The sequence below is a fragment of the Bipolaris zeicola genome (assembly GCF_000523435.1).
Source record: "Bipolaris zeicola 26-R-13 unplaced genomic scaffold scaffold_62, whole genome shotgun sequence".
In the NCBI taxonomy this organism is placed as follows: domain Eukaryota; kingdom Fungi; phylum Ascomycota; class Dothideomycetes; order Pleosporales; family Pleosporaceae; genus Bipolaris; species Bipolaris zeicola.
The window spans coordinates 106396-132603 of NW_006912111.1; the positions used below are offsets into that span (position 1 = coordinate 106396).

General features: G+C 51.9%; 10 protein-coding genes across 10 annotated transcripts; 7 read left to right on the forward strand and 3 right to left on the reverse strand.

Moving 5' to 3' along the window:
* Positions 1-297: 297 nt before the first annotated feature.
* Positions 298-480, reverse strand: COCCADRAFT_94537 (uncharacterized protein; the record flags this gene model as incomplete). Its single annotated transcript, XM_007713523.1, has 1 exon — positions 298-480. The coding sequence occupies one exon, from the start codon at positions 478-480 to the stop codon at positions 298-300; it is 183 nt and encodes a 60-aa protein (XP_007711713.1).
* A 447-nt stretch (positions 481-927) lies between these two features.
* COCCADRAFT_94549 (uncharacterized protein) lies at positions 928-1347 on the forward strand (the record flags this gene model as incomplete). Its single annotated transcript, XM_007713524.1, has 1 exon — positions 928-1347. One exon carries the CDS (start codon positions 928-930, stop codon positions 1345-1347), a length of 420 nt encoding a protein of 139 aa, XP_007711714.1.
* Positions 1348-3098: 1751 nt separating this feature from the next.
* Positions 3099-6614, reverse strand: COCCADRAFT_4558 (uncharacterized protein; the record flags this gene model as incomplete). Its single annotated transcript, XM_007713483.1, has 1 exon — positions 3099-6614. The coding sequence occupies one exon, from the start codon at positions 6612-6614 to the stop codon at positions 3099-3101; it is 3516 nt and encodes a 1171-aa protein (XP_007711673.1).
* A 659-nt stretch (positions 6615-7273) lies between these two features.
* COCCADRAFT_25803 (uncharacterized protein) lies at positions 7274-8449 on the forward strand (the record flags this gene model as incomplete). Its single annotated transcript, XM_007713493.1, has 2 exons — positions 7274-7492; positions 7613-8449. 2 exons carry the CDS (start codon positions 7274-7276, stop codon positions 8447-8449), a joined length of 1056 nt encoding a protein of 351 aa, XP_007711683.1.
* Positions 8450-8603: 154 nt separating this feature from the next.
* COCCADRAFT_4560 (uncharacterized protein) lies at positions 8604-9338 on the forward strand (the record flags this gene model as incomplete). Its single annotated transcript, XM_007713484.1, has 1 exon — positions 8604-9338. The coding sequence occupies one exon, from the start codon at positions 8604-8606 to the stop codon at positions 9336-9338; it is 735 nt and encodes a 244-aa protein (XP_007711674.1).
* Positions 9339-9417: 79 nt separating this feature from the next.
* On the reverse strand, positions 9418-10505 carry COCCADRAFT_94550 (uncharacterized protein; the record flags this gene model as incomplete). Its single annotated transcript, XM_007713525.1, has 2 exons — positions 9418-9963; positions 10173-10505. 2 exons carry the CDS (start codon positions 10503-10505, stop codon positions 9418-9420), a joined length of 879 nt encoding a protein of 292 aa, XP_007711715.1.
* A 2008-nt stretch (positions 10506-12513) lies between these two features.
* Positions 12514-13179, forward strand: COCCADRAFT_25805 (uncharacterized protein; the record flags this gene model as incomplete). The annotated part of the gene is made up of 2 exons (XM_007713494.1): positions 12514-12639; positions 12691-13179. The coding sequence occupies 2 exons, from the start codon at positions 12514-12516 to the stop codon at positions 13177-13179; spliced, it is 615 nt and encodes a 204-aa protein (XP_007711684.1).
* Positions 13180-17163: 3984 nt separating this feature from the next.
* Positions 17164-17897, forward strand: COCCADRAFT_94539 (uncharacterized protein; the record flags this gene model as incomplete). The annotated part of the gene is made up of 2 exons (XM_007713526.1): positions 17164-17660; positions 17717-17897. The coding sequence occupies 2 exons, from the start codon at positions 17164-17166 to the stop codon at positions 17895-17897; spliced, it is 678 nt and encodes a 225-aa protein (XP_007711716.1).
* A 3430-nt stretch (positions 17898-21327) lies between these two features.
* On the forward strand, positions 21328-22854 carry COCCADRAFT_25807 (uncharacterized protein; the record flags this gene model as incomplete). The annotated part of the gene is made up of 1 exon (XM_007713495.1): positions 21328-22854. One exon carries the CDS (start codon positions 21328-21330, stop codon positions 22852-22854), a length of 1527 nt encoding a protein of 508 aa, XP_007711685.1.
* A 260-nt stretch (positions 22855-23114) lies between these two features.
* On the forward strand, positions 23115-23543 carry COCCADRAFT_94548 (uncharacterized protein; the record flags this gene model as incomplete). The annotated part of the gene is made up of 1 exon (XM_007713527.1): positions 23115-23543. A coding segment is annotated over one exon (429 nt), but the record flags the coding sequence as incomplete, so codon positions are not given.
* Positions 23544-26208: the final 2665 nt, after the last annotated feature.

Here is a 26208-nt window from a genome sequence, read left to right on the forward strand (position 1 = left end):
CCTTGTTCTTTGCCCATCAAATTCCCCGCCTACGCAGTTTGCGCCCGCCGCCCACAGTAATCCGACATCCACGCCAACAACCGCAAACATGTCTGACAAGCTCACCCGGTACGTTCCATGCCACTCTTTTGGCCTCTGCGCATCTTCAACTGACTTTGTCCTAGAATTGCCATTGTCAACTCAGACAAGGTACCCCACTACCCCTCCACGCACAAAATTTGGCCATTGCTAACCAGCCATGTGCGCCATGACAGTGCAAACCCAAGGCAAGCGCCACCCTCCCACGCCCCTTCCCTCTTACCACTCTGCTAACCCCGCCCAGAAATGTCGACAAGAATGCAAAAAGTCCTGCCCCGTGGTGCGCACCGGCAAACTGTGCATCGAAGTAGACTCATCGTCCAAGATCGCCTTCATCTCCGAGCGACTGTGTATTGGATGCGGTATCTGCCCCAAGAAATGCCCCTTTGATGCCATCAACATCATCAACTTGCCCACGAACCTCGAGACCCAAGTCACCCACCGATACTCGGCCAACAGTTTCAAGCTGCACAGGCTGCCTATGCCCCGTCCTGGCCAGGTGTTGGGTTTGGTCGGTACAAACGGTATCGGAAAGAGTACGGCGCTGAAGATTCTGAGCGGAAAGCTCAAGCCCAACCTGGGTCGCTACGACAACCCGCCAGACTGGGAGGAAATTCTCAAGTACTTCCGTGGTTCTGAGCTTCAGAGTGAGTAGCTCCACTGCCATGCAGCACGCGTCTAGCTAACGAATCATAGACTACTTCACAAAGGTGCTTGAGGACAACCTCAAGGCTGTCGTCAAGCCTCAGTATGTCGACCAGATCCCTAAGGCTATCAAGGCCACCGACCGATCCGTGGGCAACCTCATCAAGGCCCGCTCCCAGATGGAAAACCTCGACGAGATGATCGATGACCTGGAATTGCGACACATCTTCGACCGTGACGTCGGTCAACTGTCTGGTGGCGAGCTGCAGCGTTTTGCCATTGCTCTGGTGTGCGTCCAGCAAGCCGACGTCTACATGTTCGACGAGCCGTCCTCTTTCCTCGATGTCAAGCAGCGTCTTGCCGCCGGTCGAAAAATTCGCAGTCTGCTCCGCCCTGATGATTATGTCATCGTTGTCGAGCACGACTTGTCTGTCCTTGACTATCTCTCTGATTTCATTTGCGTTCTTTACGGAAAGCCTGCCGTCTATGGTGTCGTCACCCTTCCTGCGTCGGTCCGTGAAGGTATCAACATCTTCTTGGATGGTAACATCCCCACTGAGAACCTGCGTTTCCGTGAGGAGTCTCTTCAGTTTCGAATTGCCGAGGCCGGCGATGAGTACATGACTGACCACAACCGTGGTTACTCATACCCCAGCATGAAGAAGACCTTGGGCGGCTTCGAGCTCAACATTGAGTCTGGTGCCTTTACCGACTCCGAGATTCTTGTCATGATGGGTGAAAACGGTACCGGAAAGACGACCTTCTGTAAGATGCTTGCTGGTGCTCTGCAGCCCGATGGGGACACCAAGATTCCCAAGATGAGCATTAGTATGAAGCCTCAGACCATCACCCCCAAGTTCCAGGGTACCGTTCGACAACTCTTCTTCAAGAAGATCAAGGCCGCCTTCTTGAACCCGCAGTTCCAGACCGACGTCTACAAGCCTCTCAAGATGGACGACTTTATTGACCAGGAGGTGCAGAACCTCTCTGGTGGTGAATTGCAGCGTGTTGCCATTGTATTGGCCCTTGGTATCCCCGCTGACATCTACCTCATCGACGAGCCCAGTGCGTACCTCGACTCCGAACAGCGTATCATTGCCTCTCGTGTCATCAAGCGCTTCATCATGCACGCCAAGAAGACCGCCTTTGTCGTCGAGCACGATTTCATCATGGCTACGTACCTCGCCGACCGTGTCATTGTCTTTGACGGTCAACCAGCCGTCAAGGCCCGTGCCAATAAGCCCGAATCCCTGCTCACTGGCTGCAACACCTTCTTGAAGAACCTGGACGTCACCTTCCGTCGCGACCCCAACTCGTACCGTCCCCGTATCAACAAGGACAAGTCTCAGCTTGACCAAGAGCAGAAGCTGAGCGGAAACTACTTCTTCTTGGAGGATGATAGTTGAAGAGGTTTTCAATAAGCGAAACACGCCTCACTCACAGCGCCGCCCGCATGGGCACGTCAAGACCGGGGTGACTAAGAAGGGCAACAAAAAGCGTGGGTTGAGAGCACGCGCTGTAAGCCTTTTGGATGATGAGGCAGCGGAGGTGGTTGAAGAGGATGAAGACGACTGGATTCTTGGCAGCGGTCGGACCTCCTGCGCTCACTAGTCAGATTCTCTATTGGATGGATTGATGAAATGACAGACAAAATAGTTGGCTCGGGTCAAGCTAGGTGGCCGCTGCAACACCTGAGGGGAAATGAGGTTGTTGTGTTATGCATATAGCTCAAAAGTAGGCGCTCAATTGTAAATTACGTAAGCGTTGGCTTACTATGTATGTTCACGTGGAGTCTAGCTTCTATGTCTCAAGTGAAGGAATTATAGAGGATACCGGATCACGTGATTTGATTTGATCCACATACTTGTATATTTTCCTTCTATACACGTACGCCAGGACTTTTTTTCCTAACCAGCTACATCAAAACACCCATGTTTCACAATTCCTGGACTAAACCACGCTTTATGTACACATTCTCACATACTATCGAACTCCAGGATAAAAAAGGAATAATCTTGTATTCTTCGTCCCATAACTTTTTCTCAAAATACGAAGAAGGGGAAAGAAAAGAGAGAGAGAGATGAGGAAGGGGGGTATCAAGAATCCCAAAAAAACAAAAAGAGAGAGAGAGAGAGTACGAAAGGAAAGAAAAGCCGTACCCGAGAACAGTGGTTCATACCGAGTAGTTGTGTGCGTTGTTTCGAAGCGAAGTTTGAACAAAAAAAAAGATGAAGGAAAGGGGGTTGGGGGTATATGTGTATATGTATAAAAAGAATTCCCAGACTCGGAAAAAAAGAAAAAAAATACTCTTCCTTTGCGTTCTTCTTGTTCTTCTCTCTCACTTGCTTATTCCTTTGACTATCCATTACTCTACCTCAAGCACGCCACATAAACTCTTCAGCCATAGGCGTCGTAGGCAACCGACCGTTGAGCTCCAAGTTCGTATTCAGGTAATCCGCTTCTTCCTCCTCTTCTGAGCGTTTACTTGCGCTGGAAAGCGCTGTGCGCATGGGGCTCGTTTGCATTGCCAATTCATCGTCGAGACTTGCCGAGATAGACTTCGTATCGTCATCTTCTGGCTGGGTGATGGTCGTTGCGGGCGGCGGCGAGGAAGCGGCATCTGTAGAGGCTTTGCTGGCTCGTTTACGAGCGCGCTCCTGGCGAGCTTCTTCTCTTTGGCGCATGAGTTCTTGTTCGTGGGCAACGGCTTTTGCGCGGCGCTCTTCAACGTCTTTGCGTTTAATGACTTTGCCGAGGGCGTCGGATGCTTGGATCAGGCCGTCGATGCTGATGGCGTGGTTGGTCATCTGGTGGTTGATGTAGTGGTAGACGCCGGCTGGAGTATCGCATTGTAAGAGGGCCTTTTCGTTCAGTTTGAGAAGCGCGAGTGCGATTTGGAAGAGGAACGTGGATCCATCGTGCATGCAGAGGACAACGTCCCAAACGCGGAAGAGCGCTTCGGCGGATAAGCAGTCGGTAAAGACGGATAGGAACCATTGGAAGGTCAAGGCTTCAAGCTCGATCTCCAGCTCATCAAGATGTGCAGATAGCCTGGGCAAGATTTCAGCAACGTATTGGCGAAGCACAGACTGGTCAGCGCGAGACGTGAGCAGATGCTGGTCATAGTAGTGCTGGGGCAGAATCTCCTCAATCATTGCGGTGAGGACCCAAAACGCATCTTCAGGCGTGGGCATAATGAGCAGCAGGCACGCAGCAATGAGGTTCATGCCTTGACAATAGCCAACTTCTGGATTGCGGCGCGAGTAGGCAAGTAATACTTCCTGCAGCTTCTGTACGCCAGGGCCGGTCCGGAAAAAGATGTTGTCAGTCAATGTGCGGGTAATGTCCATCTGGATTTGAGTTGCGATAGCCGGATCATCCTCGCCATTGTTCACCAAATCCTCATAGTAGCCGGGCGTGCGTAGATGCAATGCTCCGCTTCCTTCAGCCCAGATGGCAGCCCTCATGTGGACGGGAATGCCCCCGAGGACAAGACGGCGAAACTCTTGCCATTTGGCACGGCCCACTTTGCCCTTGTTGCCGAGACCTGCGATGCCGACCAGTTCGCCGTCTGAGAGAAATGTCTCGGGCATTGCGTTGGCCTTGCCATTCTCCCCTATGCTGGCAACTTCGCCTTCACGTTTGTTCTGTGCACGAACTTTGCGCAAAAAGTCGTTCCATTTGACGGTTCTCTCTTTCTGGAGGTTGTCGTGCAGTTCACTCATCTGCTCCAGCAGGGACTGTACGGGATCCATCTGACCCGGATACGGGCTGATGGGCGTGGATGGGCCAGGTGAGGTGGCAGTGGCGGAAATTTCTGCATTGCCGGAAACGATGCGAGATGGCGATGGCTCTGGGTTGACGCTGGTAGTCGGCACAGAACCTCGCTTCATCAGAGTGATTTGAGTCTGGCCAATCTTGAAAGAAGATGTCTCGCCTTCAGCAGACTCTACCGTAGTGATCGGCGCTGCTGATGGGGTATGTGAAAGCAGCTCAGTTGGGTGTGTGGCCAGTTTAAGGTAATCAACCCAGGTCTTGCTCGCTGGCTGACTGGGCTGATTGTCTGAATCTGAACTGGATGGGCGTATACCGGTGCTGTTCTGATCACCTGCCACTGGAGGACCGTCGACATGATCGGCATCGTCTGCTTTTGCAAGGCTGTTGAGCGCAGTTCTGCTGTCGTTAAGTGACTCGACATTACTGCTCCGTTTTTGCTTGATCAGAGCAGCAGCAGCTTCGCTCTGTCTCTTCTTTCGGCGCTGGTCGTAGATGAAGCCAAATCTATCAGTCAAGTACTCGCTACTCCCGATAAATCGGTTATGTTGCTGCACAAGCGTTGGCGGACGTGAATCTTCGGGTAAAATGCGGTCCATTTCCACAGGGCCGAGATTGCTCATTCCACGGGTTGGCTGGGATGGAGCAAGGCTACTGGACACGACTTTGGGCTGATCTCCGGTAATGCTCTTAATAGTTCCATTTGGGCCCAACGCACGACCTCGTTTCTGTGTGCTTGCTAGGGAAGACTTTGCAGACTGTACGGTTTTTGTCGAGTCCATAGAGGGCGCTCGGTCTGCAGCATCAGAAGCCGTGGTTTTACGCCCTCTTGCTGAGCTTGTTTTACTAGGGCTTGCGGAGCTATTGCCCGCCACCATTTTCAACGCCCAACTCGCTAACGAGGACGACGAGGACCTACGCGCCGACGCATCTCCGGCACGATCTTGGCTGTTGAGTCTGCGTAGGGCGGGCGCTGCGCCGGCAGCGGAAGGAGGTACAAAGGTATCGTTTGCGAGAGGCTTGCGAGGCGGCTTTGCATTACTGTTTGCACGCGATCGTGGTCCAGCTGGTAAACTACCGATATCCCGGTCAATATGGCTGGCGACGGATGGCGCCCTACTGCTCTTCCTACTTGTTCCTGCCCAGAGATAGCCCTTCCAGTTTGACTTTGGACCATCGCGCTGGGCATCTGACGCGACCGAGTTGAGCGACATGACATCCGTCAGGGGCGTTGCTGCAGTGCCCATATCTATGCCGAGCGCATCTGGGTGCTCGGCCAGTTCGTCTTCCATGGCCCTTGCAAGCCTATCCTCCATGGGATCGTCAGGATGCAATCCAGCGGATGCGCTGTTGCCCCTTGTCCTTGTCTTGGTGAGGCTGTTTCCATAGTCCCTAGTCCTGTCGAGCTCCCGAAGCCTGTTTTCAATGTCCATGTTGGAGACTTCGCATTCTTGGAGCATTTTCCTCAGCATGCGCTCGCGCTCCTCGGCTCGTCTTCGCAGGGCGGTAATTTGGGCGTCGCGCTGGGCGAGGTCGCCTGCGAGCTGTTTGACCAAGGCGACGGCGCCCGTGTGGCGCAAGGCATCTTGTATGTTTTCGTCGGTGGCAAAATGCAGGTTGCCTGGGACGTTTGCAGTCTCTGTTGGAGTGTCGTCGAAGAGGGCGGATCGGTCCTTCGTTGAGGACGAGGCGGCGACGAGACTGCCGACAATCTCCTGTGTCGACTTGGTGACCCTCCTCACCGTCGAGGTTGGTGTGACGGTCTTGTTAAAGTCGGGCGAGGCGACTGCCTTGAGGGCGTCGGGCAGCGCGGGCGGCCCATTGGGCAAGTCCTTGAGGTCGTCGTCGGGGGCAGGCGTGGATCGAAACCAGGCGTTGAGACGGGCGTGTGCCGGGGAGGCGTCTGGACTGGGCGACAGTGAGGGGAATGAGGTGAGGCTCTTTGTGTCGACTTCGGGCTCTGGGCCTCTGCTGCGGCTGCGGCTGAGGGAAGCATTGGAGGGGCGCTTGGAGGGGCGGACGCGCTGCAGGCTGCGGTTCCTTGGGCTGGAGATTGTTGATGTTTGCGAGGCTGTCCGCACGAGATCAGCGGCGCGCGGGTTGTCTAGGGCAGCCATGTGTGTCAAGCGTGTCTGTGGGGGCACACATTCGGGAGGCTGTGGGGGAGAGGGAGTGCAGGAGAGAGGGGAAGGAGGAGGAGGAGTAGTTATGGTAACGAGTACAGGTAAGTGTTTATGTTTGGGAGAGTGTATGTGTGTGTATGTGTGCGGATGCGGTTGTGTGGGTGCGTGTGTGGGTGCGGAGAGGGGGTGCGTCATACTACGCGGATCTGGCGACGGCCTAACAGTGCCCGCCCGCGTCGTCGAGCAACAGCAGCAGCACGACTTTTTAGCTACAAGTGGACATGTGGCACGACTGGGGCCCAAAAATGCCTCGGGCTCAGGGGACACAGGACAGACAGTGAGCGAGCTACACCAGGCGGATTGGCAGATTGCTCGCAGCGCAAGGGGCGCACTCACACACGCACGCCCGTCTTGGGATGAGCGGGGACTAGTCATGGCAGCCCTACACTACATGCCATGCACACGCACACGCCTGACACCACCACCCCGGGCCTCGCTGCCGATCACGGCGCCCTATCCAGTAGCATCATCTGCATGCCATACTTACACCACATGCTTCCCGCAAGGCTGCCAGGGACCGTCCTTGGCTGCCCGCTGCCGTATTACACACCCTCCACACCCAGCACCCGCCCGTCTGCTCATGTTTCGCATCCATGCCCCCCACGGATGAGGATGCTGCCCTGCAAGCCATCGCCGCCCTCGACCAACCCTCGCCCGCCCAACTGAATGCCCAACAGGCCATCGCCGCCATACTGCACAACGGCGAGCCCTTTGCTGACGTCCACACCCTCTTCGCCCTCTACGACACCCTCTACTTCCGAAACCTGCTGCTGTCGCGCGTCGAGGTGCTTTGGTCGTCGCGTCTAACCCTAGTACGTTTCTCTCTGGCCTTGTTCTGTTTTCTACCCGTCTCACCCTCCCCATCTGAAGCCGGCCCTGGCTACCGCTCCGCCTGCCCGCGCCGTTGGCCCGCTGGCTGACCGTCGCAACAGTGCGCTGGCATCTGCGAGCTCTCCAAGGATCCCAAAACAGGTCACTGGTCCCGCATCCGCCTCAAGCTGAGCTCCCCACTGCTGCAGTACCGCCCCCGCTCAGACACCATCAACACGCTGCTGCACGAGGCCATTCACGCCTACTTCTTCATTACCACCTCATGGACTCACTCGCGCGGTGACGACGGGACCGGCCACGGTCGCGGTTTCCAGCTGCTAGCCGACGCCCTCAACAACCACGGCGACTATCAGATTACCGTTTACCACTCGTTTCACGATGAAGTCGACAGCTACCGCACCCACGTCTGGAAATGCAATGGGCCTTGCCAGAACCAGCCTCCCTATTTTGGCCTCGTCAAGCGGAGCATGAACCGCGCCCCTGGCAAGAGTGACCCCTGGTGGGTGAAACACCAGGCCGAGTGCGGCGGCACCTACACCAAGATCCAGGAACCCGCACCTACAAAGAAACAGTTGCAGGCCATGACCACAAAGGAGCGTGCTGGACGCCAGAAGAACAAGCTCGACAATTGGATTACAGCCGGACCGGCAAAACAGGCCCAAGCAAAAGGTAGTACTAGTGACGAGCCGATCCATCTTCCCGACGACACGCCTCGGGCTGCACCTTCATACGCCAGCAAACCCAAAGATTCAGTAGTCGAGAACCTTGTTTCTTCACCGTCTCGTTCCACGTCCCCCCACACAGGCCACAAACGTTTGCGGTCGGTGCAAGAACATGACTTGGCCATGCACAAGAAACTTCTGATCGAATGCCCAATCTGTAACCTAACAATGGCTGAAGCAGACATCAATCAGCATTTGGATGTGGCGCATTGCTGACAACGTTTCCCCTGCCTGCCAGTCCCAAACAGGATTGATTTTCCTGGACCCTGATTCTTACGTCATCCTACACTGCTCATTATATCCGTAGGATCTACGCCCGGGTATGCAGCTAATAAGCGGTTGGCTTCCTGACCTTGCAAGTGACAACACCATGTCTTCTATTCTCCACTATGCTCTGTTCAAAAAAATCATGAACTCGCCTTCTCACACCAATGTACCCATGGTACCGGCACAACACTCTCTGCTTCTTAAGCTCCCTTCGGAACTGCGTCTTGAAATCTACGATATTCTAGGTCGCCGTGAACCCAAAAGCTACCCCTTCGGATGGGGCCCAATATGCTTCATTGATCGAAGAGCCCCTCCTACAGCACTCATGGCCACGTGTCGCTATCTCCATGACGAGATTCTCGCCCACTTCTACAATACCGTCACCTTCCATTATCTTACACAAACTTCTACTTTTCCTCGTATCAGCGGCCTTTGCCCCATTGCACTCGCTGCTGTCCGGTGGGTCAAGAAGTTTCACTTGAAAATCTACTGGAAAAGGCGGGGACCGTCTTTGGAAGAGAATTATAGCAAAGACCTCCATTTCCTAATTCGCTGGCTTGAGGACATAACCAAGATGCTGCTCAGAGAGGCAAAAAGCATCAAGACGGTTACCATCGCAGTGGTTGACTTGACCGTTGGTGTAGATTGGGAGTACAAGAAGAGGCTTTTGGATCCATTGAAAATGTTGGGTCAGCGAGCAGTGCTGCGCTTGGGGGAGGTGACAGCGACAGGCGAAGAAGAGGAGGTCGAGTTGACAGCACGAATGAAGTTGTGTCTGGATGGGATCAACGAGGAGCGGCTGCGCACAAGCGACGTGACTACTCTTGGTGAACAATGACACCTTGACTCACCCATTGTCTACGCTTAGATTTGGGTTTCTAGCCAGCAAAGATTGCAGAAAATGGCCACGAAGAAAACTACAAGTCGAGTAATCCAGTCTCACTGAGTGACTCAATCTCAATCGGCGCCTCTCGCGATTCACCCCGACCATTTGCCTCAGGTGGAACAGCGTACTTCACCCACCTCATCAACTGCCCATTTACCCTCGCTAGGACATGTTGACAGGGCTCGACCCCAAGCGCCTCCCACTCCTTCTTCAATCCTTCCTCGATGTACTTTCTTCTGCCCTCCTCTGTCTGCATACTCTTGGGCCCCTTCTTGGACATCTCCCTGTAAGCCAGCCACCCCTTACCCTGATGATAGTCTATATTCATATGCTTTATGATGCGCACATGTGCTGCAGCTCGCCTGCGCATAAATGTCTCGTCATGTGCCTTTTCCCCAAGCATCGACCGAATATGCGCACTGCGCGCAAGGACATCAGGTGTCGAAATCATCGTGGCAACATCGCCCATGACGGGATACGATCCTATCGCCAGCGGAGGAAGATTCGGATGTAAAGGCGACGGTGTAAAAAGATCGAATTTGGAAAGATGAGTTTGTTGTGTCGCTTGCGTCATAGTCTGTTGTTGTGCCCCCCATGTACTCGTTAGTTTGCGAAAACCAAAAGATAAAGGTTCTTCAAAGCGTCTAGTAACTTTACCCCCACCCCGCTCTCATCTCCAAAATCGCACCCTTTTGCATCGCAAACCCTGTTGCAAATCCCCCAAACCCCCATTTTCAAAGAAAGAAAGAAAGAAAGAGCATTGGGAAGAAAGTGAATATGACGTACCATCTTGTCAAACTCCCTCCGATCACACCCCAAACAGCACGTCATCCCCCGCCCAAAACACGCCTTCCTCCTACTCTTCCTCTTGCAAAACCAGCATATCTCACCCACCCACATGCGCCGACAACTAGCCACCCGCGCATTCCTCGGTATCTCGATGCCCGCATGCCGTTTCAGCAGGTTCCGCGCGTACTCCTCGACTACGGCATTCAGCTGGCGGTTTGTGGCGGCGAGCGCGTTGAGCGGGTATGTGCGCAGCGTGAGGCAGAACGGTGGGTCCGTGTAGGTGAGGATGTGGAAGAGGAGTTCGGGGGGGAGGGTGTCGAGGCGAGTCATTTTGGCTTGGGGCTGTTTGAGAGATCGCGATGGAAGGGGGAGAGGGTAAGTGGGACATGCGGGCCTTGCGGACGTGCGCATGTACGGAGTGTGTTTTTTCTGGGCGGTTTTTTTGCGGGTGGTCGCTGGTTGGCGGTTGGCGGTTGTGGGTTTGGTTGGTAGTGTGTGGTCGGAGGGCCGACAGCTGACGCAGGTTCGGGGCGATAGAGCGACAGGGATTACCCCGCCTTTTTGTTATATACCTTGCAAGCTGTACGCTCCGCCCATCTCTGTGCGTTGCCCTGGGCTGACTGTTGCCTTGTTCTCTCTGGGTTTTTTTTGCTTTTCCCCGGTTTTTTTCCGCCCACCCTTTTTTGTTGTCTTTGCATTTGCTCAGGCAGGTACGGGCTAGGGTGGTAGTGCGGGCCGTGCGTTAAGCTTTGTATACACATACGTACGTACTATGTAATATCGAATTCAGCTGGAATGTCATATAGCGCACACACCAACACTACACCCGCCTGGCCCCCTGCAAAGAGTTACCGGGCTGCAAGGTTGGGCCTAGCACGGAACATTCTAGCGCATCGACTAGACATGCAAGTTTACGGGCGGGAGATCGGTAACCAGTGCCCGTCCCATACTTTCTACCCTCCCAGACCGTCGACCCCGACGGCGTCCTGAGGCGACTGCCAAGTCCGCTTTTACTTTTACGAGTTTGAGGCCAAAGGTCGCGGTGCCCTTTTGCTGTTGTGCGACTATGAGTCAAGGTACCGACATATGACCGTATGGGATTTTCAGCTGGTTGCATCATGGGTCCCTCTTGGAAGAAGGGCACGCCTTCATTACTGTCCTATCAGACTATCAGCCGGCCCTTTTTCCGTCCTTGGAGCCGGAAAACGCGCTGAGTGGTGCACTCGCTCAATATCTTCCTGACAATCCTAGACGGCGATCATCTTTTTCTTGTACACAAGGACACTGGCGACAGCGCATGTAATCGACATGAAACGTAGACGTATGCACATGATGATAGCTGAGTTGGGTCGAGGGGGCAGATCATTTTCCACAATAGGAAAGTGGCCAGTGCAAGTGTGTCCATGTGTATATGCATATACCATCCTCCTTCTGTACCAGCCTCGTGAATCAACAAAGGGCACCGTTTCAAAACAAAGTTTCCAGCATCTCGCCGCACCTGGCCGATCCGTTACGAGTAGTTTTGACGATGGTGTTTTCCCCGATACATGCGAGCAAGCATGACACTGGCCCCCCTCCCGGCGTAGCTGTCTACTCTGTCCAATCAGAGTTATCAATCGCCGTGGGCGGCTTTACCTCGGGTCGTGTAATCTTGCCCTTCCTACGTACAACTCACCGTATCCCGTTAGTCCCTTGCCTGACTGGTCCATGGGGAAATCTTTCGACGCTGCTGAAAAAAAGCACATATTCAGCCTACATAACGGCCCTACCGGATTGTCCGGCATCTGCCAGGGGGCACCTGCACGGCGGTTGCTTTATGCGCCCCAGAAAGCATATACTCTAGATTGTATGCAATGTCGCTAATGATTCGGATGATTCAAACAGCTCCCTAAGGGACCCGAGTGCGCCTGCTTGTGTGTCTGTGTGCGCGTGCGTTGTGAGGGACTATTATCAGGAATATGTTAATAAGGACCGCTGCGTTGTACGTTTTGCTTCGTACGTACAGCGACAAGGTTCTCTCAAACTTACTTAATCTTGAATGGACTCTTACTCGGTCCCTCAATATCCTGTCTTCTATTTAACTCTCTACGCCCCCACAACACGTTGGTGTAGCTGCACTACGTGTTCCAACAGTCAGTGAATAGCACCATCTGCATACCTACCTTGATAGTGCTGACACTTTGATTGGATCAACCGCGTTCTTCACTCTTATTCGCTGTTTAGTCGCTAGTTCGCGTTCGCTGCTTTAGCAACTGTCGTCAACGGGTGATATATCTGACAAGTCGTCTGTTTCACGTTTCATCCTTACCTCTACCCAAACTACACACTCCAAGGCAACATGGCCCATAGCCAGAGTCAATCTGAAGACCACTCAAACGGCTCTGCTCATCGTGGAGGAGGCCGCAAAGATGATCGTAGAGGTGACCGCAAAGACCGCAAAAGCTCAAAGCGTGCCGACAATAAGGTGAGAAGATTCCCCTGCTCTCAAGGGTGGTGATGGCTAACAAAACCGCAGTCTGGCGCAGGAAGCGCACAATCTTCCTCTTCTTCGAGAGATCGCCACTACGAGCCCCAGTATGATCCGCATTATGCGCCAGTGGCTCGCCCGATGCGTAATGACCTTACACATTTGGCGAGTGCGATGAATAATCCCACTTTAAACGCGGGATTCTTACCCCTACATGGGGTAGTCGACGCGTCTCGCTCTGGAGCAGGCGCGGTGCCTCACTCCTTCGGCAGGAGCGGGCCCAACGCACCTCAGGCGGGCCAAGCACACCAAGTCCAGTATGCAACATACCCGCCCCAAGCGCAGCAAATCTCCCACCTATCACCAGGCTATGACCGTACCGACCCCTACAATGCTATCGGGTACGTCCGAGTCGATGGACAAGTCTACGACGACTCCGAATTGTACGAGGACTACAGGCAGTGCGACCGAGACGAAGAACTCGACGACAACTATAGCGAAAACTGGTACAATGTACGAGGTGATGCGTCCTACTAAGTTGTAGAATCGCAGTTTCGATTGTCTAGCAAGAGTGATCGACTTATATCTCTTCTGGTCGTGACCGGAAAGACAGGCTGTGATCTCAGCGCTTGGCATGCTTCTCGTACGAGTTCCTTTTCTTTGGGTTCGCATAGTCAGCAGGTCCAGGCGCCTTCTTCCTTTTACCCCCACAATCAACCGGGGTCTGATCTACTCGCCCTCAGCCTTGCGGTGTGGGGTCGGTGTTTTCTTTTTCGCCACCGCATTGGCGCTTGGGTTGTTGTCTCGCATCTGGTAGCATGCTTTCATGAAGTTTTGTCTTTTGTGATATATTTTCATGGATTAATTTGATGCTTGAATGAACTGCTTTTTTATGTAAGCTGGTGAAATAGCGAACTTTGGTGCTAAAGTCAACCTGCCTCGTGCTCTTTGCTGTAAAAGCTCGGGTTAGGGGTCGCGATGTGTGCAACGTGAGCGGAAGCGTCGCAACTTGGCAATACGACAAACATGCGCGCCCCTGACCTGCCACAACACTCACCGGAATTACTTTTGCTCACCGGTGCCAGAAGGATCATAATCGGCGAGGAGGACTTGGTCGCCGGAATCTCAGGTCATTCGCCTGAAACATGTTGCCCATTTTAAGAGCTTCCGCCTGTTGAGAGATTGATCGGTTGATTTGCTGGCACACCCATATCCAGTCGATTGCCCTGAAGGAATCAACAGCTAAAGCAAGCCTTGTACCTCAAGTCCCTCTAATCGGCTTCGGAACGTTGCATCGGCCGCGCGTTCATAGATGGAGGAGGCAGAAATCATTCTACTGCCCGTGGTAGATAGTAGTGGGTCCAAACAGATTGTATACATCCGATCCGATGTTCTGAGCGTGAGTGGACAACGCTTTTCTGGATAAGAGGCTGAATCTCGACATCCTCTCACCGATCAGCAGGGAAGGAGGACCAACCAGAGCTAAGATCAGCCAAAGACGAAGTCGTGCCCTCTATTAATAAGGCGGACAGTCGGCGGTGAGTCTGCCTCGCCACTGAATCGTGTTAGGCCCATGAAGGCTCACCGAGCGCACATGATGTACGTCCTGCTAGACGTTGAGTCTGTTCTGAACGTTTGCGTTGGCCTTTGCCGAGGCCTCGTCCGTAGTATGAGCATAGGACCCAGGGTAAGCTGAAGTCTCGCACTCGCCTCCAATCAGCGTATCGCAAAATTGCTGCCGAGGTCTCTTGAGCCGCCATCGATGGAGTATGAGCCTATCGCTAGAGCGAGATATGTATATGGAGATCTGGTAAGTTGATCTTGATGGCCTCGGCTGGCCGATCGGCGATGACGCAATATCGGTCATCGGGTCCGGATTAGTGCCGACCGATGAGCCGCCTTGGTCCGTGTGTTGGTGGAACAGGGTTAGCTACTAACCTAAAATTCACCACATGCTTCCCTGCTATTGAACGTCTTCTCCAAAGCAGCATATATCGCGAGCGTGTGCTCCAATTTCGTATGGTCGAAAAGTCGCTAATTTGGCGATGCACTCGGAGACAGGGTTCGGGCATAACCGAAATGAAGAGGCCGCCTAAAAGGGCACGCATATGATTGCCGATAACGCTAGGGCGCTAGCGGTTGGGTGTGGGGTAAAATCATCCTGACGTCCTGACGTGCTGCAAGAAAGGCAAGGGATCTTGCCCTGGAGGACAAGGGTAAATGAAAGGCAGCTTGGAGCGATGGTTGTATCGGACGCATTCTAGGCCCATGCAGTCGCCATGCTTGACGATGCCTGAACATTGTCCGTGGATTGTCTGCCGCAAGGTTTCCTACCTTCCCAAAGAGATGCACACAATATCGTAGTCATCCTGGAAGTTGTCTTGTAGCTGCCACAAGGAAATAACTTCGCTTGATGGCCCTGAGAGCACTCTTTCCCAGTTTTACCCAGTTGTTGCGACATCTGATACTCTTAGCACCTGGAACTGTTAGAGTAGACTCAAATGAATCCTTCGGCCCCACCCCGCCATGAATGCACAGCCGTGCGCTGAGTCGGCCCCCATCTCAAGGCAGACTTGGAGCGAAACCGGCGTATCTGAGCCTACCGATATTTGAGCCATGCCTATCGTTTTGCACCTTCGGGTTATTTTGGGGGGCCGTTTTTAAGGCTGTGTAGTTGTGACCTACATACCTTTCGGCTGTGCTGTTTTCTTTTTAGATATAATAATTGATGCAAAGCCTCCGATTACATTTGACAAGTTTTCGCATTGTCAAAATCTTTTTCGAGCTCAATTGTCGACCGCGCTTGGTGAGCTGCATTCGTGGTGGAGGTCAGGCTTCGAGACGGGACCACACCAGCCCACGCCCTCCACGACAAATTGCTCTGCAATGTGGGTGTTCCTCCCAAACCCCCCACGAATGCTACTGTATCACTTCATCCGACGGAACATCCGAGCATCCGTTGCTGCCGCCGCCGCCGCCGCCGATGCAAAGCAGATCGCTTCACTTTGGAGAATGGTCCTGGAGGCCTCCCATAACGAGCAACATCTTCTTTCGGCGACTCGCGGACAAAACACATCTGGGCCATCTTGGTACTGCAGATATCGATCGGATTCCTTCGCACAAGTGGAGTTGACCCCGGCACATGTGTAAGGGCTCCGACCATATTCCTTACTTTCTCAATCTCGCCGTCTGATACCGTGACCCGCAGGTGTCCTTCGCTAGCAACGCCAAGATAGTAGCCAAGGGCAACCATCACAACGAACAGGCTGCCCATCGTACTTCAGCTCTTCGGCCCTATTCGGATAAGCTTTTTGAGTGGTTGGTAATTTGCTTGTCGAGACGAAGCTGTCGTACGCGTATGCGTACTGTCATGGGATGGTGTCCAGTCCTCCAGCGCCCTTTCGCCTTTTTGCCTACTTTTTGTTTTTTGTCACGACAATGGCGCATCGGCGCTCCGTGTTAAGGACTATGTCGCATCGCTAGCAGCGTTCCCTGTCTTCATAGATGTGCTCCACGGAGACATATCGTACGACTATCCTCGAGGGAACATACAGGTTGCAGTGTGCTGGTGATCCCGCCTTTCCTTGAACAAAGTTGGTTGAAATAAGGTCCTACACCGCTGCAAATGCCTTCTGCGACATATTTGGAGCCACTCCCCGCGTTTCTGAAGATGCTCATTCATTTCGAAACGAGAAATCGCCTCAGGATTACGTGCGTGAGCTATCTTGTTTCATTAGAGGTTGCCTCCCAAATTTATTTTACTCACCGCTGTGCAGCATCTCTTCCCCAAACCACGACGTTGGTGAACAGACATCAGGGACTACTGTCCATCCATTCGCTTCTGACTCAGCGTCGCTCTCAAGTGGCAACGAGTGCACTCCTTCGACAAATCCTGCGTCCCTGCCATATCCAAAAGATCCTCTCGAGGACAACCTTCCCGTCCTCAATAGGAACCAAAACGTACGACACCGAAGCCGTCTCTTAAGGTTCTGCCGGTTCTTGATAAAGATTCGTCGAATGTATCCTCGAAGCCGTTCAGTTGTCAACGACGACCCCCCACCAGCTTACATGCCGTACAACCAAGACTGTCATTCCTCCAACGTCCACGAGCTTCCAAGCGATCATGATATTTCGGAACTTGCTGCGGTATCCAGACTTTTGGAACTAGAGAGCCCCATAGATCAAACCCCTGACTTGGCTCGCCATGCTAGCCAAGTGCCAGTAGAACATATATACCATGAGCACCACAGGGCTACAGAGCATAATGCACTACAAGGACTGAGTCGCACGGAGACATCGAGGCCGCTCTGGGGTTCAGATACTGTGCAGTACCCTGGTTCAGTATCGGGTTCGACGATTTATCAGCAGCTTCAAAGGCCGTTACCTATCTCACCTCCCAGAACTCCTGATGCCTACAACGATCCCGGTACACAGCTTGGGCCTAGTGTGGAGCTCCACAGAGGTGCTCTGGTATATCCTGATGTCTACTCACCTCCCCAAGATCATCAAGATGAGTTCAACATGCCAATGCCGAGCCTGAACTATGCTTTTCAGCATGGACAGGCCTCGCACGCGAACATTAATCATGCAGAACTTTCTCTCTTCTTTGCTCAAATACCTCCGGTTGGGTATCAACAGTCTCGACGTGATAGCCATCCACACTACAACTCGTCATACCCCAATGCAGCCGAACCCTATAACGCTCGCGACAACACATTACTCGCAGCACGTAGCCCTGTAGATAACTCTTGCGTGCCATCGCATGGCATGACAAGAATCCCACTTGGTGTTTACGACTTTGATGAGTCCCGCGGGTGGCAGCACCACGATGGATACGGACAGGAGACGAACAATTTCAATGCTGTCGCCTATTCGGCAAGGAAAGTAGATGCATCGTACACCTTTGCAAAGCTTGATGATCGTCAACACTATGAGGACCATGGGGGCTCTGGTTTGGATGCCGAAGAAGATGACGAAAGTCTTTCCTGCAGTCAATGTAGCACACTCTTCCATGGCAAGTACGTGACGCTACCAGACTTCATCATTTCTATGTTGGCGCTCACCAAGCATTTAGATACCGCAGCGGAAACTTGAGACGACATATTCGTGCCTTCCACAGTGTGATGGCTTCGGTTCTCGGACTGACATGCCGTGTCTGTAAGAAGCAATTCAAACGAGCAGACGCTACCCGCAAGCACGAGTGGGAGCAGCATAGTATGCTTGACGTAAAGCCAAAGAGGAGGACAGCAAGCTAGTGCAGAGCACAATGCTTTGACTGGCTACGATACCCATTCATCGTAACCCAGATGAGGATCTGGTAATCCTCTTGTTAGGGTACTTGTGGCTGTCTATTTCTTTTCTACGACGCTAGCGTTGGTTCTCCTGGCTGGGGTATTCTGGAAGAACACATTTGTAATCCGCGAGGTTATCTTTTATAATACCAATAATGCTCTTTTCATATTCGGCTCGATATGATGCTTCCACTGACCCGTGAGAAGATGTATGCAAGTACATTTTTAGTCGCCGTTTGACTCTTCATGGCCCCAATTGCAGTTGCTTAACTTCAAGATGTCGATTCGTCTGGTTTTGATGTCATCAAGGTGGGCCATGTGGGCAACCCCACAAACAGGACCATGACCAAGATGCACTAAGGCATGTCGCAGCATACGTACGTGGGATTTTCAGCCTGCAGAATGCGTGGAAGCATGTTTACACGTGTATGATGCCGTCTCAATGCACTGTGTATGCCACTCGCCACGTGTATCACGCGTGACCGTCGTCTCCACCAAATCTATTGCAGCTCATAGCTTATCTCCTAGTCCCTCATATAGCCGGTTGGCTCAGGAGGCCCACTAGCGTGTATAATTGGGCATCCTCTAGGGATACGCGTCGATCCCTACGTTAAAGCCTTTTTTCTAGACAGCAGTGGGTAAGGCGGTTGGGTATGTTGATCAGTCTGGGCCCAATGACCTCGGTATCTCCGACACTCTATCCCATTCTTAGGCATGCATCAGGACAACACCAGGTGGAGCTGGGCGGCCCTGTTCATGCACTTAGGTCGGACCAACCTCATTAAGGTGAGTCGGACTGCAAGTCCTTTTTGGGTACTGGGCATGCAGTGAGGCTGAGTGTGCTGTCATTCAGATAGAAATCATTGTCAAGACTAGGAGTACTTGAGCATATCCCGAATAGCTGGTCACTGAAAAGTTGAGTGGCGGTGAGAAGCACAGCAAGCCTGGCACGAGCGTGTTGTGGTGGCGAATTACTGACCAGGACGATGAGCTCCTGCCGGGAAATAGAGAGTAACTGCTGTAATGTATGCGGCTCTGCTCCCAAACTAGAAGTTGCCCGCATTAATCCACTTTTGCGCCGGGTTGTTCTACAAACAAAAGCCTTGGCCCTGTTTGATATTTCCGGGGACATGTTCATCCATGTCAATCAGACCTTTAGAGGTCGACATATTTCGTAGATGAAGCTATCACAGAATGGAACTATGTGTGCGTGTGATCAGATACGGTGTTGTATGATACGAGAATACCAAGGTAGCCTTGCATCAATCCTCTGGCAGCGTGTTTGTTGTCGTGGCATATTTGCCACTCTGATGTTGGGTATCTAGACTTTGAACTCGTGACTTTGCGGGTGCAGTTGTGGGCGCCCGGGCCTATAGCGCTGAGGGCTGGCTCAAATCCCTGTCATCTCATGTTTGGGGCGGCCGCACTCATTCTTTGCTCTAGGCCGGGAGTATGTGTATTCGACATTTGCCGGTAGGAAGCGCATCATGTCAAAATATCTCCTCGCCGTTGTTTCAATCGACAGGGGAGCCTTGTTTCATTGATTGATCGGGTGCGTGGTGCCGTACAGACATGACGCATGACGAGTTCGTGGTGGGGGTAGCTAGGTTCAACCCTTAACATGGTTTTCCGTATAGTACTTGAGTATTTGGATAGAGGCACACGCACAAGGACCACCTAGAAGGAATCAAGCGTAAAATGTGTTGCATGCAGTTTTTCCACTTTGCCAGGATTGCATACAACTCGAGTAAGAGGTATTCACGCCAGACGCTGCGGGAAGACTATGCGCACGGGAGGGCCGTCGCTCGCTTCTCCGTTACGGCGCGGCTAGCCGCAGTAACATGCGTGTGCGTGGCGTCTCACGCGTCGTTTGCAAGCGCTAAATCAGCGCTTTGCCATGACGCGAGGCATGTCCACCTCGAGGCGTCCTCATACTAAGAACCAGACGTGTAGTAGTATCAGCTGTGGCTGGAGACCGGGTGTGGTGAAGAGCGGCGTGTGTTGGCATAGTCAACTGTGAGCTTTTGTCACTCGTCCAGTTGCCTCGCCGTCTTGGGGGGTTCCACTGCATATTCATTGCCCGTGTGAGCTTCCCAAAGTGGACCTTGTATGCACACCAGGAATTTTAGCATCTTGCTCCAGGTGATGCCGAGTGGGGTGGGCCATTTCTGCAAGCCATGCATCTCGGATAGTACGAACGTTGAATGGCAATGAGTCGCCGTTATGTTTGGAACATTATGGAGTTTGCGCCGTCTCATATCGCTTTCAGCTCTATTCCTGGTACTGATGAGAACTCGTGGTATGCGTGCATCTGTAATTTTGGCACACGTGGCCGTCGTGGCCGCCTTTTCCGCCTTGTTGACACTGGGAATTACTGCTGAGCGGTTGGCGCATCCAGATTTCCCCCAGCTCATTGGATCACGGGAAAATGGCCATTGGAAAGACGTCCGTACGCATCATCTCATCCACGGCATCCTCACCGCCCTACACAGACCCTCGAGTGTTTTCTGTCATTGTCATTGGCGAGACAATCTACTCCTAACACTGATGAGCAAGGCTCACCACTACAGCGCGGCAACCTGGGTATGCCTGACGTGGCGCTGGATGCATCCGAGGCTGGAGCGCCATCTGGGAGATTTCTGAAGGACGTTCCTCAAAGTCGGTAAAGGTCGCTCCCTATGATGCCAGCCCAATAGACCGTTTCGAAGCCTTATCAAGTAACTGACAGATTTGACTCCCTCTTAGTTCGAAGTCGAAATACCGGCCATCCGCCGTCCTCTGAGCTTGTTCCGTTGCAAAAAGTGAAGCTCTCGTACCGCACCGTCAGCCGCAACATATCCGTCGCCTATTCTCGACCCTCTTCCATCCTCAGCCTCCTTCTTTTAGGACCATACATCTCTGTTTCGCAAGCATAGCTTAGATCTTAGCACCTGGTAGACGCCTTGGATATCCCACGTCGGATTAACAGGCTTTCGACTTGTGAGCAGAAGAGACAAGCACCAGGTTGTTGGCAGGCACCGTTGGTCTTCGACAAACATCCGCTCGGCTGAAAAGTATGTCCATCCACACCCCTTCGCTCCTGCACACACTTACCGGGCACTTGAAATAGTTCTTGTTGGCACAGTTAAGCGAATCGTATATTACAGCCCGCATATACTGAAGTACGGACTGATCGAGTCTTTGGAGTCTTTCCGAAGGGCGGAAGCTTCTTTTTCAAGCCCCTATATCTTAAGTAAGATTATTTCCAAGAACACAGTGTGATTCGCTATTCCAGTCTAGCTTGGTAGCTCACACTCACGCCTTCTCTCTCTTTTCCGTCTGTAGCAACCACTCGGAGCTATCTGAGGCCATAATATAAGGCCCCATATTTTTCAAACCCTCGGTCACGCAAGTGATGCTTGAGATGGGTAGCGACTTCGATGAGGTAGATTGGCTAGAGCACCAACATATATACCAAAACCTGTCGTCCATGGGTGCCCAGAGCGCTGAAGGTACAGGTGTATACCATCCAAATCAGTGCTGGGCACCGTACTCTGAACATCGGCGTGAGCGTACTCCGGTAGAACATTGGGGACAAAACAGTCATCCAACAAGTACTCATCCTCAGCACCACGTAGGATTCGAAGGATACTCGGCTGAGCAACCGCCAAGCAGAGCAATGAACCAGGACCCGGGATCTATCCAAGTGAATGCTGTACACTCTGTTAACAGACCCAACGGCGTCTATGAAACGATGGAAAATAGACATGCACCACCGGTGCCGGCGTACAACCCCACTTACTATCAGGATGAGAGTGCGCCAATTGCTTACTCTGATACACGCATCCAGACGGAGTTCTCGCAGCAAGCCCAAACCAACTTTTCAAACTCTTTGCACGGCACAGCAAACTACTCGTGTGCTACGAATATTGACGCTTTGTCGCACCTCGTGGCCCATGTCAATTTTGGAGATGCCTATGGAACGCCGAATAGTCCAGGCGGTGATCCTCAATCCCAGCAGTACTATGGTCAGGAATCAGAGATAGCAATAGACCCAGCACTGTACCGAGACGATGGCCACGGTTACATGGCCGAATCTATCCCAGGTTCCTCGTCAGAGGCCCATGATGGAATAGTCATAAGATTGGACGCCCCAAACTCGGAGCCTTGGACTGCAATCGGCCTAATGGATGGCGGCCAGACCACCCGTTCCACAAGGCAAATACCGACGGGAATGAGTCGGATGACTTTGGATGCCACCCATTCGATGTCCGCTTACGGTGATCCGAGCTCAGTCTCTTCTACGGGTAGTGGTTTCGAAACCCTTTGGTCGTCAGCGATACAGCCACTGAACCAGACGGACGATGTATCATCAGAATTCCTTTACTTCCCTCCATCTTCAGGGCCAGGAAGCCAAATTGGTGCTTCTGATTCTTACAAGTCTCCCTTGGGCGTCGCCTATACTCCTGAATCAAGAACCCACTCTCAAAATCAACCCTGGCTCATAGCGGAGAGAGCTGCAACAACCGCAAGGGCGCGAGGACATCTTGGCAGATACCCTCGCTCAGATCCTGGCAACTGCTTACGGCTTCCCGGCAAGAGACGGGCGTCTTCAGCATCATCCCATATCACTGAGGCTTTCTCGTCTAGTGCTGTATCCAGACCTGGTCAAGGCGTCCTGGAATGTGGTATGAACGGGTGTGAAGCCACGTTTACCGGTAGACACGGGAAAGGCAACAGAGCGAGACACAGAAGAGACTACCATGGAGGAAAGGAGCCCATCATTTGCGAAGACAGCAAATGCGACAAGGTCTTCAAGCGATCAGATGCTCGGCTGAAGCATTATAGGAGCCATCATCCTCATCTCGTGTGCAGAAACACACAGGTATCGCGTCGTGGAAGACAGAACTCGGCACCAGGAAACCTGGATGTTGATGCGTAAAGCATCTTCATTCAGTCCCAATACATCTCTTCCATCAGCAACAAGAGCCGGATGAACCCCTTCTTCTTTTTTGAATCTTGTTTTTTGCACGCCGGTTAAATGGTCAATGTTTTTCCTTGTCGATGGCAGGCTGATTGTCTGCTTCCCAAAATGTGGCTCCGCATCTCCCTCTTAGACCCGAGATGCTTAAATATGTTTCAGGTAAAGTACACATAATGTGTGCCCTCTTCCGTTGTCTTGTGCAATGCTGACGATGTAGCACAGCCCTGGTTGTTCTTCGTATTCTTCTTCCCTTGCAAGAAAGACTTTCTTATGTGATTTCCTTTGTTGGCGTTTCGGGAGACGTTTGCTATCGACCTTCTTTGTATAGCTGCAAGCTCGAGTCAGTCGTGGCTGAGAAAGAGCTCAGCAAGCCAGGCAGCCGTGCACACCTCTCTTGCAAAGAGAGGCTAAACATGCGCTGCAACAGCACGCGAGTACCGATCAACCGTTTGCATCGGCCGTGCTCAATAAGAACAGCGAAGGATGCCGAAGTAAGCTCAGTTGATGGAAGGAAGAGTGTAGGAAAGATCGTGAGGTTCGTACCTATGTGGAGCTCATGCCAACAGGGTCTTGCGCTAAATAATACTAGCATAGCACGGACACAATGCTTGAAGCCAAGTCAGCCCGATAATAATCAGCAAACATGATAACTGCCGATGTGGGACCTGCAAGATGCCGGGGTTTCCATTGTCCCAAAGAACAAGGCAACCTATCACCACAGAAGACTCGCCTAACGGGAATCAGAAATGTTTGAGCGTACAAGCATGGATCGGACCGATGCCCGGCTACCTTCACTTGTAGTCGAAGAGCCTATCGCATAATATCTGTGAAGCCTGTTTCATCCCATGTTCCGAGCGAATCAAGAAGCACGGCGGAAGCTCCGGCATCCGTACACGAGTCGCATCGATTTCGTTCTTTTCGAAGAGAGAAGGGTATATCCATCATCCTCTTCGTTGAGTATGCTGCTAGGTGTCTGCTCCGCCGTAGCAGTAACATTGGGAGGTAGACTCGAGAAACGAACAAGCAAGGGCGGAGTTATTCGCGAACAACACAGCGTCCGACTTATATTTGTAGATGCCTGGAGTGGAGTCAGGAAGTCGTCGTTTACTGGAAGCCTGATGCTGCCTAGAAGTCGATTGGTCCGGTTGTGGTATTCGTTCTCATTTTATGGGTCCGTTGCCGAGTATTCCATATCGATTGAGTCCAATCAGTCTCAGGAGAGCTCGTTAGGCGGTCGACTGGAGAGCATCCTCTTCTTATTCAGGGCAGATATCTTCCTTTGGTTGAGAGAGTTGGGATGATTTGCCACATGTAAGATATAGGAGGCGAGTGGCGAACGATGGAGGAGTGGCGATAGACTGCATACGAGAGAGGATTGGTTGCACTGTTAGTTGAGCGTGCGCGTATAAAATCGTATCCAGGTCTTTCAGCTCAATATGTGCGGATACTCACAGCTCATAATGGCCACCACAGTCCCTTCCATTGCCCAGAATGGGATATAGTCCAAAATGTAACGTCAGGTGATGCAGGCTTTAATGATACAGAAAACGGCAATTGAGTCTTTTTTCTGCTGAAAATTATAGCGTCTTGGTAATCGATGGCAGTGTCTACAGTAGCGCCACGAAGGTGGCTGTGTAAACTCTGCTGCTGGATGCCGACATCTTCCTTTCGGTAATCCCGAACGACTCTCTTCTATTATGAAAAGTGCTCAATGGGCAGTGACAATATTATCGCTCTCTTTTGGAGACCTCAACAATATCCCAATATCGTTTGATATCGTTGTGTGGCTCTTCTAACGTGCCAGCAAGACTTGCATAAAAGTGATACACGTACATAGTCATGTTTCCTTTTCGTATCATCGGCTGCCAGGTTCGAACACGTGCAAAGATCATGAGATTTCCAAAGACACCGAGCTTTTCTTCTCTATCAAGGTTACAACTTTGACATATTGAGTGGTCAAAGCGTTTATGAGTGTTGCACCAAATTACGGAGCCATGGTCATGAGATTCGATTGCATGTAGTGCGATGTGTAACTATCGTTTTTCATATGCTGGCAGGTAGCACACCAGCATGCAATGCGTCGAGATCATATTTAGGTGTAACCATATCTAACAAGTCCGTTCCGCTGACCACAGAAAGATCGATGATCAAGCCCGAAGCAGTATGCATTTCTCTCGTGGCAGTCTGACTTGGATATCACTACCATCAGAGTATTACGGCCCAAACAACGCCCCATTTCTTGCTCCATAAGCCATCTACCGGTCTTCCTTGGACTTTGAAATTATGTCGCCTGAAAGCTGGACGAAGCTAGCTGTAGTCGAAGACACGTCCGGTCGGGTTTAGCAACGTGCAACACCTGAGCCCAGTCATTTCTGCTATTACATGTCTGCACTCAGATAATGTGAGGCGTATACTCGCTTCATTCGCTTATACGGAAGAGATCAGTGATATGATGTCGATCTTAACGCGTAAAAGAAGCTGCAAATTACATTTCTTGGCGCCTTGGTGTTACATGGCTTCACTTTCAGAGCGGCTTGGACAGGATCCCTAGACAAAGCTACTGTTTGTCGAGACACATTATGCTCAAGTACCTTTCAACTCACTAAAGATAACCAAAAGATAGGCTGTCGGTCGGTGAGCTGTTGGTAAGACTCGGATAAGGCATGAGTTGGGCATCGCAAGTTGCTTGTTCATGCCTGATTTAGTTGCCCCGCGAAAACCGTGTCTCAACCCTTTATGCAGGTCGCTCTAAAAAAGTCCCATAGTATATATCGAGATCATAAATTTATGCAAGCCCTTACTACAGGTTTCTAGTACCATTAGAGCAGGCCACGCTACCGTGCAGCTAAACACGTCAGTTGTGGCTTAATGCGTCATTACGAACATCGCTGATTACAAGCATGTGAACAAAATTCCCAAGAAATATCAGCAGCCGGGGCGACCAAAGAATTCCGAGGAGATTTGATCAATCTCCCGGGACTTCATTGCGATTGCTCGTTTCCTTTACTGTCGAGATCTTGGCACAAACGCATAAAGCGGTGTGACGATTATACAGTTTCACAGATTGGAACATCTGGTCACATGCACTGAAACTGTTGAGTCATTGCTTTGCAGTAACAGAGCCTATCACTCACATTCAGACATGATACTTTTGTCGTCAATGAGAGGACTTGTAACGTGGTTCACAAGCGAGTCGGCCACCCAAGCGAGTCGGCCACTTTGCTCCGACGCGTTAACGTCAACACTATAACACGTAATGACTCAACAACGCAACTCTCAAACTTTATACTCTGAATCAGATCTTCAAATTGC